A 12706-nucleotide genomic window follows, 5' to 3' on the forward strand; every position below is an offset into this window, starting at 1 on the left:
CTAATGATAAAGGAATTGGACATGGGATACAAATTTACTAATGCGATCAACCAAATTTACGACCAATAAGAAGCTAAAATAAAAATAAACTCTTTGGAATCTAAAAACTTTAAAATCCAGAAAGGAACAAGACAGGATTGCCCACTGTCTCCTCTTCTATTTATCTTTGCAATGGAACTGTTACTAAAAAATATTAGAAAGGACCCCCAATTAAAAGGAGCAAGTATCAGAAAACATAAATACAAAATCAGAGCATTCGCTGACGATTTGATATGTATAATTGAAGACCCAATTAAAACAATGAATATCTGGCTAGATAAATTTAAAGAATTCAAAAAGATATCAGGACTAAAAATAAACCTAGATAAAACAATGATATTAACAAAAAATATGACTAATACTAGACAAAGAGAATTAACAGAATTAACAGGTATCCAAGTTAGGAAAAAAATCAAATATTTAGGAATTATTCTAACTGCTAAAAACTCCCAGCTTTTAGAAAATAATTACGATACCAATTGGAAGGAAATTAAAAAAAGATTTAGAAAAATGGAAACACTTAAATTTATCATTATTAGGGAGGGTGGCTGCAGTAAAAATGACCATACTGCCAAAAATGATTTTTCTCTTCCAAAATATCCCAATTATAAGAAATTCTCTAAGATTCAAAAGATGGAATAAAGATTTGAGTAAATTCATATGGAGGGGGAAGAAACCAAGAATTAAAAGAATATATTTGATGGACGAAAAAAAAAGGGGGGGGGCTAGGTTTCCCAAACCTCCAACTTTATCATGATGCCTGCGGATTAATGTGGGTAAAAGACTGGGCCACCCTCCAAAAAATAAAAATCACAGCATTAGAAGGGGCAGATTTAAGATCAGGGTGGCACGCTTACTTATGGTATAACAAGAAATCAATAGAGAAAAATTTTGGGAATCATTTTATTCGATCATCACTGTTGAAAATATGGGATAAATACAAGAGGAGACTATATTTAAAAACACCGTTATGGATATCCCCGTTAGAGGCGTGCCAGAGAAGGGAACTGGGCATGGAAAATTGGCCAAGATATAAAGATATATTAATCAGGGAAAACGACTCTTACAAATTGAAAAATCAGGAAGATTTACATACAGAATTCAAAAACATAGGTTGGCTCCAATACATACAAATAAAAGACTATTATAATAAAGATAAAAAATTAGGATTTGAGGACAAAGAGAGTTTTTGGGATAAGGTAATGCAATCGGAGAAAAAGACAATATCGAAAATTTATAAAAAGTTACTGGAATGGGAAACAGAAACAGAACCGATCAAGACGTGTATGACAGAATGGGCAAAAAATCTTGGGGAACCAATACAATTGGCTGAATGGGAAAAAAGTTGGAACATTAGACTCAAATTTACATACGCCACGGATCTGAAGGAAAATTGGATAAAGATGTTCTACAGATGGTACTGGACACCACAAAAAATTGCAAAATTCTACAATAAAACATCAAATAAATGCTGGAAGTGTGGGGAGGAAGTAGGGACCTTTTTTCATTGTTGGTGGACATGTAAAAAGGCAATGCTCTACTGGAGAGAAGTACACCAAAGAATTCAAAAGATGTTGCAGATTAGAATTGATCTGAATCCGAAACACTTCCTCTTGGGGATGTTAAATATAGGAAAAGATAGGAACAAGGAGATCCTTTTTAATTATCTCACTACTGCTGCGATAATGAACTTTGCCAAAGCCTGGAAAGATAAAGAGGTACCGGATGTAAGTTGTTGGTTAACAAAAATCTGGGATGTGATGAATATGGACAGACTAACCTATTTGCTACAAAACAATCAAGGGAGACCAAAAAAACAGACAAACTGGGAACTGGTAATAAAATACTTGAAAGAAATAGGACATAAGGTAATTAGTTAGATAGGAATAAAAGTCTCACAAAGGAGTAGTATATGATTATAAATGGAAAAATACGTAATAAGGACACTAGATGGAAATGGTTGAAGGAACAAAATTTTGTATAAGACACTGTGCAAAGATGGAAGTCAATTTTTAAGCAAAATTCTGTACACAAGTCTTTGTATATCTCTATTTTCTCTTTTTTTTCTTTCTCTTTTATATTTATCTATATATATGTACTCTTTCTTTCTTTATTTCCCCTCACAATGTCGGATCCTCCCCTAACCCCCCTCCCCCATCCTCTCTTATGGTGGTGTGATTTTATTTATATGTTGAAAGCATCAATAAAAATTATTTGGGTAAAAACTTGGCTATGGGACCAGGCCTTCGGGCAATAAACAATAAAAGGAATGATCAGAGATTACGTGCAATAGAGATTGATATTGGAAAGGTCCTGCACTTCAATTTTTTGATTATGTGATTTTAATGTTTAAATTAGTGTTTTTAACTCTATGTTAATGTTATTTTAATTAATGTGCATTTTTTTGATTCAATCGATAGTTGTATTTTATCATTTTAACAAACGCCATATTAAACATGGTACAGATTGAGAAAATACTCCTCTTCTTTTGAAAATTAATTAGTATTTATATCATGCTATGTAAAGTAAACCTTTAAGATATTAGGGATTTAACTTGCAAAACAAATTGCATTTTTCTTTTGACTGAAAGTGCTTTAGAAAGAAATTTGGTAGGCTCTGGTGTTGTTTCTGGCATTTTAATTGGTATTTTTCCTTACCGTGTTCCTTTAATTATGTTAGGTTATACAGCACAAGATGTTTAAATACTTTTCTAAGGTTTCATGGACCATGAATTTTAATGACAAAAACAATTAAAACTCACCAAAAAGAAACAAGAAAAAGTGGTTCTACATGAGCACATACCACTTATCTACATTAATTAATAGCTTATGTCTCCAGTCTTCTGTGTTACTGTGTTAAAGTGGTGCAAGGATACTATATTTACAAAGCTGCAAAATTATGGATGTGTTTATTAGGACCAACTATATGTGGACATTGAAACGGAAGAATCAAATTGTTGTGAATGAGTCTTCTGAGGCTGTGAGTAATAATGGTGAGATCAGGAGAGGAAGGAAGAATCCTCGTGAGGAGGGCTCGCTGGAAGATTTATATAGAAAGAGAATCAGGGAGATTGATGAGGAATCTTCTGAGGAAGTTTCATGTGAGGATTTGGGAGAGGGTGTTGAGGTGGAAATGGATGCTGAGGAACCAGTGGTGACGGAAGAAGCTGGCATAGATTGGGCATGGGCTCCTGAAGGGCTTGGGGAGGAATCTGGATCCATGGGTGCTGTTGATGCTGGAGAGGCTTGGATATCTTCAGAAGCAGATCCCACATGGTCTGCTGGAGGAATGAGGATGGTTCCACAGGTGTGGACAGAGTTGGGTGTGGGCAGAATGATATTGATTCTGATGAAGAATTTGGGACGCCTGATCCAAGGGCGTTGGCTGTTTGGAGCTCAGATTCTGATGAAGAATTTGGGACACCTGATCCTAGGGCATTGGAAGTTTGGACGCCCAAGGAAACCTAAATAAATTGGGGATGTTTGGCCACTATGCTTTGCGTGTGGCAAGGTGTTGTTGGGCGCCATTGGGTTTCCTGTACGTGACTCTGAAGACTGGCTTGGGACTTTGCAACAGATCTGCTGTTCGCCTTCGTTGTTTTGGCTTTCTGTGCCATTCTGTGACGTGGACCTTCTTTTGATGACTTCAACTCCTTGGACCTTGGACTGGAATTCGACTCGGCTTTGCTCTTCACTCCCAAAACGTGTTTTGGCGTCGTTCTCAATTCCGTGGCTGCTTTCTGTTGCTGACTACTGGCTTCGCTCTTGACCCTGACGCTGGCTGCTTATCCCGACTCCGGACCGGCTTGACAACGTTTTCCTGCTCTGCTCCTTCAATTCCTGGCTTGGCTTTTGCTTCTGCAGCAGTTTGACGCTGCTTACTTATCCCGACTTCGGACCGGCTTGATGACGCTTTCCTGCTCTGCTCCTTTAACTCCTGGCTTGGTCTTCGCTCCAGCAGCGGTTTGCTGCGGGCTCGCCAGTGTCTTTCTGTTCCGCTTGCTTTGCTGCTCTCAACAGAGAGTTCTCCAGCCCGGCTTGGATGTTTGTTTTGGTTTAAAGCTACTTTCGTACTCCTGAATTTTGGGAAGGTTTTGGGGGCTTCGTAGCTGTTTGCTTTTGTTTGTTTCACCATTTCAAGCCCGTTTTGTGCTTTGGGACTGAGTTCAAGTATTTTATGTTTATGATTTTATCTCTGGTTAATCCGGATTATATGTCAGTTCGTGTTTCTGGCATTTCTTCTGTTTTAACTACTTAATAACACTGAAGTTTAAGTGTTTTAAGTTTCTGCTAATTCTTTGAAGTATTTTTGGACTATTACTTTAATAAACTATATTTTGCTCTCAGTTGGCGTCTGACTTTTGACACAAATGTATTAGGTAAAATTGAATTTTCTTTGCAGCAAAGGCAGCCTTTGTTACGTATTGAATCTGGTTAATAAACTGAGTGTCTTTATGGTGTTGTTGTTATGCACTGTGACTTAAGAGATCTAGATTGAAATTCCACACTACAATGAGTTTGCAATCACTTAAATTTCATCTAAAATCTGGGACAGAAATATACATGCTTCATCCATAGTTTAAAAACCTGGTTCTTCTCCTTAAATCTTCGATGGCTCTCATTTGTATGTAGCCGTGGAATCATTTGTTCAGTGTCAACTGTCACCTGTATTGTAATGGCAATTTTCTTTAGGAAATTGTCTTTCCATATTTCAGTTGTTAAAGATCTACATTGTAAATCAGTGGTTCTCAACCTGTGGGTCCCCAGGTGTTTTGGCCTACAGCTCCCAGAAATGCCAGCCAGTTTACTAGCTGTTAGGATTCTGAGAGTTGAAGGCCAAAACATCTGGGGGACCACAGGTTGAGAACCACTGTTGTAAATCTCTGGTATTGACTCTGAAATTTGATGCATCTAACAGTTTATACAATATACATTTACTGTTGTGCTGTAATCATTACATGTGTTCAAGTTGCTTCTGACTTACATTGACCCTAAGTTGAAACTATTGTGAGGTTTTCTGACAAGATTTGTTCAGATGGGATTTCCTCCTTGTCTTCCTCTGAGACTGAAAGTGTATGATTTGCCCAGGGTCCTCCAAACAGTTTTCATGATTTAGTGGGGATTCATACTCAGTTCTCCAGAGTCCCGGTCCAGTGCTCAGACTATTACACTATGTTGGGTCCTTTATTGTTTACTTTTAAAAAAATAGATTGTATTGTTTTAGTGTAAACCTTGCTGAGATCTTGAACTGGATGACAGGATAAAAATATTTGAATAAATAACACTAAATAAGTAAAGATAATGTTTTCTAGCTTGGTACAAAATAGAAATGCGAATGTTTTTGTCTTAAAGGCAAGTGGCTGATAGACATATTGTGCTCAGGATGACATAATAGCTATACAATTGATCTGTAGTAGATATATTTGTTTTACTTGATCATCAATGGTAGCAAAGCAGATTGAGACTCAGGCAGATCGATTGATGCAGTAACCTCATAATATAAAGACTGTGTTTGTTAAATTACTGAAACGTACACTTGAGAGAACATGGTTGATTTTTATAGTCAAAATTATAATAGTTCATATTATAAAAGAGACAATATATCAATATATATGGAGTTTAGGAAGAAGGAAGAAAAATGCAGTAACACCAAGAGACAAAGGAGTTAATAGAAAGTAACTCCAGATTAAGTTGAGGGAAAGAGACTGTTAGGAGTGGATTGCAACTTGTCTCAATCTTGTTTTTGTTATCTTATGCCTGTTTGAATCTTACTGATAACTAGAATTACATGGAACATGTAGCTAGAGTTTCAAAATTGGTAAACAGACAAATCAAGCATGTGGGCAAGCATTAAATTGAGTGTGTAGTGCCAGTTGAAAAAACAGCTGTCATGCATTTCACTCTTCTCCCATAAAACTTGTCCCAAGTGTACATAATTGGCTACCACTGATTTAGAAATATATGGGAAGCAATTCTGGATATTAGAGAGATGGAAGGTGAGCTTGAACGCACAGCTGTTTTAAGTTATTATTCAGTGACATATTTTTGGATATGAAAATTATACCATATATTTAAGTGTAGGAGTATATTTCTGTTACCCACATTGTTCAGTAAAATTTATGGGAGACAGTTGACTTGCAGCAGTAAGACAATTATGTATCATATCCATGTTTTCCTATTTGGAGTGGGAAGTGATACTTTGCTGCCCATACTAGAAGAGTGCCATGAGAACATTCTGCTTTTTGTGTATTTTCCCTATTTTATTCTATTTTGTTTTTACTCTGTCCTTTTTCTTTGCATCCAGTTCCTTAATTTTCTGAAGGAGATCAAAAGTGTGTATTCTAACTTCCATGATGCCACATTTCCCCTCATGAGCAAAAGCAACTTTCAGGAGATATGGGAAATGGGGAGTTTTGCACATACCTATTTTAATTAGATTTAGAGATAGGTGAAACTGAATAAATATTTCAATTTTTGTTGATTAGTAGAAATGTTTCCTTAAAAAATAATAAATAGAACCACATGTTAAATAATTTTTGTGATTGTTATTGATATAAGGACAATGTTTCAATTTGAGAAAAATGTCATATTGGCATTTTGTGACAAGAATTATCTAATTCAAAAAAAACATTATACTAATTTAAATCAGCATGTTGATCTGATTAATGTAATATGACTCTTTGTAAAGCTGCTTACAAGGATTTTAAATCAATAGACTGGCTTCCTGGGGAAATTGCATAATTATAAAATTAATGCAATTGAACAGCAGTTCTAATTAGTAGATATTAAGCTCATAATCATTTTCAGGACTCACGTAAATATCCAATAAATGCAGGAGAACTCCTTGCTTTCAGTGTAATTCTGTTAAGCTGTGATTTCTTATCTGAAAACTTTTAAAGTACTTTGAAGATGAAAAGCTTTATCAGGCCAAATGATTAATAATAATTTATTTTTCATGAAGATTATCTGTCATTTGCGTAGTGTCCATTTGACTGGTGTTTATTAGTATTTTTAAGACTGCCAGTACTGTTTACATATCCAATGTTAGACATGGCATATACCTACTTACAGTACACATTTCAAGATAAGATCTTTTGGGGGATAAATTATGTTTTGCCTTCTTTAAAATGTAGAATTTGGCGAGTGTCGTTACAATCTTTGTTTATGCTAGTCTTAGAAATAGTGGCAACCTCAGTTTCAGGAAGCCTCTTTCGACAAATTAACTTGGAAAAAACATTGCAAGAAGCCATGAGTTTGAGTTTTGAATTTTGTGGTATTCTTTTGTATGACACATTCCTTCTTGTTTTTTAGGTGAAAAATGACTATATGGTAGAAATAGCAGATCAGGTGGACCAAGAAATTGCCTTGAAGCTGGGTTGCCTTGAAATCCGGTAAGTAGAATAAAATTTATATCATTCTACTTCTTATTTGTAAGCTGAACGGTTCTTAATCTAGCTTTCGTGATCAGCGTGATCACACTTGTTTTGTTTTCTTGTCTAAATGAATTGCTTTGAAGAGCCATTTTGCCAGACTTTCAGTACTTATTATAATACTGCTCACCTTACCCATGATTTAGTTTCCAACTTTCCTTAAAGAAGTACGTGTACAGAGTAGGAGAAAACTATATAGTAACATGTTCAAAAGCCTTTGCCACTGTTGCAGCAACTTGGAACATTTTTCATTTCAAGTTAGGAGATACAAGACCTTAGCTATCTTGAATTGTCTCATCTGAAATTGAGTTTTTAAAGTGGAACCTTCAGTGCCACCATTGCCTTTTTACCCTCCTCCTAAGCCCAGACATCAGCCAGGGGGATATTGCATATTCCAGAAATGCTCAGCATGCTTTGGCAAATTAGTTTAGTGATCTGCCATAAAAGAAGATATTCACTAACAAGGATGTGATAGTTTCTTCCTTTGGTTATCTATTAATAAAATCCCCAGTCTCCATGATAAGGAGTTTTTGATGTGGCAAGTCTGTATGTCTTTCAAACAGTCATCCACTCATCCTGCAAGCATCAAAGACTGCTCACATTTAGATCACTGTGGGGTATCTCCTTTCTGCATGTGTCACAGAAATTTTGGGAAGTACTTTAGTGAGAAAGGAGCAGAGATTGTTCAAGCCTACCCTTTCAAAGGGAACAGTTTGGAGGGTCTTTATCTGGCCTCCTGCATGGGCTACTCTGCAGGCTGTCTTTACGTTCAATAGGTTAGTTCTCACCAAGAGGTACGCATATTAGTCAAGCTCTTGGTCGAGCTGAATCAGAATCCCAACCAGATCGATGGCTATCTGCACAAGCAAAGTTTGGCTATGTGAAGCAAAATTGTCTGTGCTACTGTTAGAGGAGTCTCCTGTGTAATAGAAACACACATCAGATTGTAAACCTTTGCAATCTGATGCTGAATGCCCTGTGAATTTTGCAGTTTAAAACTTTGGCTTAGTTTGACCAGAACACAATCAGGGTATATTTTATCTTCATAAGTGGAGCTTGTTTCCAAAAAGTACAATCTGAACAAATTTTACAGGAATTGAATTTAAAAAAACTATGAAGAATATGCATTCTTTTATGATAAAATGCAATTTTCCAAGCCCCGTACCAAAGTGATTTGATGCCTTTTGATAAGTTTGATCTGTACATAATATTCTACTCCTGATCTGTAGGGGCCAGGCTTATCACAGTGGGCTAAACCGCTGTGCTGCAGAAAAATTCTTCTGATCAAAAGGTTAGAAATGCAAGTAGATAAATAGGCACTTCTTTTAGTGGGGAGGTGATAAAGGCGCTCTAAAGGACATTGATCGGGAGGAAGCTCCTCGGCATGGAAGATGGAACGACAGCACCCCCCCAATGGCCGGAGTCGAGCACAGCCTCAAAGATGCCGGAAATAAGATGGGAAAATTTATTATTATTAATTTATATCCCACCTTTCTCCCCGCAGGAACTCAAGGCAGCTAGCAACCATGCAATCTACTAATAATTTAAACCAAAACAAATATAAAAAATAATAAGGCAATTAAATATTAGTGCATGGATATACAGTTAAAATACAATTAAATTACAATGAAGATTATATGTACAAATCACCATCCCACTCCAGCAACGTGTCCCTCCTCTCTCCACATGCCTGTGGGCAAGAAATGTCTTTCCCTGCTTGCAGAAGGCAAGCAGGGATGGACCCACTTGGTTTCTCTTGGGAGGGAGTGTGAAAGTCTGGGAGGAGAAACCACCGAAAAGGCCCTCTCCCTTGTTCACACTAAATGCGCTTGAGAGGGGCTTGGTGGGATAGAGAGCAGGCCCTCCTCAAATGATCATACATTTCTAAGCAGTTTATAGAAAGAGATGTGACCTTTCAAATAACCTGGACCAGGAATAACCATTCCTGAAGCTCCAGTCTACTTCTGAAATAGGTTATAATGGATCCCTCTACTGCTTAACTTTTTTTTCAGAACAGTCTGACACTTCCAGCTTCTTATGATGAAATTGGAACATTTAAGGCAATCTTTGTGGTCACTAGAGGGTCCCAAGGCAAAAAAAAAAAACATTTCCCTGGGTTCCCTTCAGTAGCCAACCCCGACAATTATTTGTACACTTAAAAATAATATCAATACCAAAAGAATATTTCCATACCTGAATCCAGTTATTACTTCCATGGGATCATATTCCATCCTGTTTTGCTGATGGCCACAGAAGCCGTAAGTAGTGCTAATCTGGTAGGACAAACAGAGGGCTTTGAGTTTATTCTGGGCCACCAAGATGTAATATGGATACTGTTGTGAATTTATTTGCAGCTTTCCTCAGGTGACAAGGAGATCAGAAGTGTTTATGATGTGAGTGTTCATTTCCTGCATATTTAGTCAGACAGCAAAGGCTTCTATTAGTTAAGTTGCTGTGAGGCTCTGCATGCACAATTGCATTACTTTGGCTTGCCCTGATGAATAATTACTCAAAATGCTTTATTTGCTGATTTCAGGAGATCATACTGGGAGATGCGAGGAAATGCATTAGATAAGAAGTCAAACTATGAAGTATTAGAGTAAGTATATGTTTTTTTTTGTTTCAGACCTGGGTTGCCTCTTGCTTAGGATGAAGAAGATAACTTTAATTGAAAGCTGAAGCCCTGACACTCTTTACAGAAAAGTCACAATATAAACTCTGCTGCTACTGCTTTAATTAAAATAAAATCAGGATTTGTAAGTTATCGCATTCATACTTCTCCATTTATTCGAGAGGCAAGAGCCCATCAGTTCTCAACTGATCAATACAAATTGAATTGTTCATATTTTGAACCTGCTGATACTCCATCTTGATTCAGCTGGCCAACTGCTGTCTGATAATGCTTGTGTGATCAGGCAGTTTTACAGATTTAACAGTGCTTTGTATAAAATGGATTTTTTGTTTGTGGTCAGATTTATTAGTCTGGGGAATAAGTTCCAAATTAATTAGTTATCAAGTCCTGGAAATTTACAGTATCTTCATGAGCCAGCCCCCCCTCCTTTATGTGTGTATTAAATTATGACATGGTTAGCAAAAAAAAACACAACATGCCAAGCATATATTCAAAAAGTAACTCATTATTCAATTCCATTTGTTGACTTTAACAAACCAAGGTAGTCACATCCTGACAAATTTCATCAGTGTCTCTTTCCCAAAAGATAGCTAGTCCATTGAAATTCAGTCTTGCCATGCACATGAACAGATACACCTCAGTCCACCGGGAATTACTTCTTTAACAGGAACTTTACTACCAGAGGCAGAGGTGTCATGAAAAGAATGACAATAAGTCATTATACCATTAAAAAAATTGAACATGTTTCACAAAACATGTGAAATAAAATAACCAGGTAAATCTTGCATCATTAAACAAAACCATGGAAATCTTCTAGAGCTCACTTGATAGCTTTTTCCAAAATGTACTGTGGGATGATTTTTCTTTCTTTCACCAGTCCTCACTTTTTTAGAAGTTCATTTTGATGTCCAAACTCAAAGGTTCACTTCTTCCTTTAATATTCAGGGTGTAGCTGGTGAAGACTACCTGCTCTCTGTTTTTCTTTCTGCTTTTCATTTTGCAGCTCTTTCCTGCTCGCTAAGGAACTCCAGAGAATAATTTGATTTCTCCTCAGATCGCTAAGGAACTCCAGAGCTCGCTTGTTATAGGCAGGTACACATGGCTACAGGAGAATCAGATAGAGTAGAATCCTATTCTTGCACAATGCGAGCTTTATGGCAATGCTGACTACAGATATACTTTTGCAGAAAAATGTGTGTTTCTCCAGCCGCCCGTCCATCCTCTCAGTATTCACTTTTAAAAAACCCATTCAGAGTACAGGGAGGCATAAAAAGACTTTGCAAAAAGAAGCTTCTCTGTTAGAGGCTTTGTCAGCAAAAACAAGGCTTAAGGGATGTGGTATGAAACAGATAGCAAACTTCAGCTTACAATGTGAGGTAATTGATTCTTGAGGTCAAGGTGTAGTTTCATGCTCGATGCTGAGCTGTGGAAGTGGCCTTTAATTGTTGGATTTCCGTCTTTGAAATTTGGTTTGGATTTTGTAAATGCTTGTATCCATCATATGGGGTGTTTATTAAATGCATTTGTTTTATATTGAATTGTAAGCTGCATTTTCCTATGAGGTGTATGTGGGGGGATTTCACTAGATTCAATAAGATTTGTATCTAAATACATTTTTGTAAGATTGAGTTGTAAGTGGAGCTATCAGTGATTCACATATGTGTCACCTCTAGCTGCGCAATGCATTATTTGATAAGTGAATGTTTTAGCTTTAGCCTTTTCTATCGTGTATGCATGTCTAGGAATGATTACCACTTTTTCTATCCGTTCTTTTTGTTTGCTACTGCGCTGTGACAAGAACATGTTCTTTGAAATGACTTCTTCAGTAATTTTTATGCTGAGTTTTTAGTCTTATACTTTGACTTCTTAAATTGATGGTTTCCTTTTTTTGTCTTATGGTTTCAACTACTATTCCTTCATTAGCTGCAGATTTGCTTTTTTAAAAATACTTGTGGCCCCATAAAAGAGTTTTAAATAGCTTTTGTTTTGTTGTGGAAAGATCTCACAATCTATGGTAATTTCCAATGTCTGTTGTGTCTTGGCAAGTAGTATAATATTGAGGCTTGTCTGCCAAGCACTCATTTTGCAGTTCTGCAGGAAGCAATTCTGTTGGGAGAAAACTAATAGAGCTTCTGAACAAGACGCCAAAAATAGCCATAATTTACAGTCTGTTCCAAACCATCTCTTTTGTTAGACCCATTGTTGAAATAAAAGTCAGGGCCCCCTGACATCTTAATACTGAAATTGAAAGAGTCTTATTGGAATTCTGTTTGTGAAGGAAAAATCTTTGCCATAGAACATTTCAGGAGGATGGTAATGCAAACTTCTATACATCATGTTGGAACTAGAGTTGGCTTCTGCAATTGGAAGTGCCCTTAATATAGTTGAGGCTGTCTCTGGAAGAGTAAGTAGGACATGTGTTTTGCCTGCTGGATATGTTCCCTGCTGCCCTTCCTCATTGTTCCAAAGAGTCCCACAGAGCAGCTGAATCAGCAACAACTGGTTCTTCCTCCAGCAGATCCTTTATGTAAAAATGAATTTTTTACAATACAACTGTCCATTGCTATTATTATGACAGCCTAACTTCTTTCTTGATTGATCTACCC

General features: G+C 36.8%; 1 protein-coding gene across 9 annotated transcripts in view; it reads left to right on the plus strand.

The window, feature by feature from the left end:
• Positions 1-12706, plus strand: part of ptk2 (protein tyrosine kinase 2) — a 261873-nt gene that overhangs the window by 154730 nt on the left and 94437 nt on the right. For all 9 annotated transcript variants that reach the window (XM_062979966.1, XM_062979967.1, XM_062979962.1 and 6 more), the window contains 2 exons: positions 7350-7429; positions 10005-10067. In XM_062979966.1, coding sequence (XP_062836036.1) covers positions 7350-7429; positions 10005-10067 — 143 coding nt within the window. The remainder of the gene's footprint in view (positions 1-7349; positions 7430-10004; positions 10068-12706) is intronic.

This window comes from Anolis carolinensis, chromosome 4 (genome assembly GCF_035594765.1).
Source record: "Anolis carolinensis isolate JA03-04 chromosome 4, rAnoCar3.1.pri, whole genome shotgun sequence".
In the NCBI taxonomy this organism is placed as follows: Eukaryota; Metazoa; Chordata; class Lepidosauria; order Squamata; family Dactyloidae; genus Anolis; species Anolis carolinensis.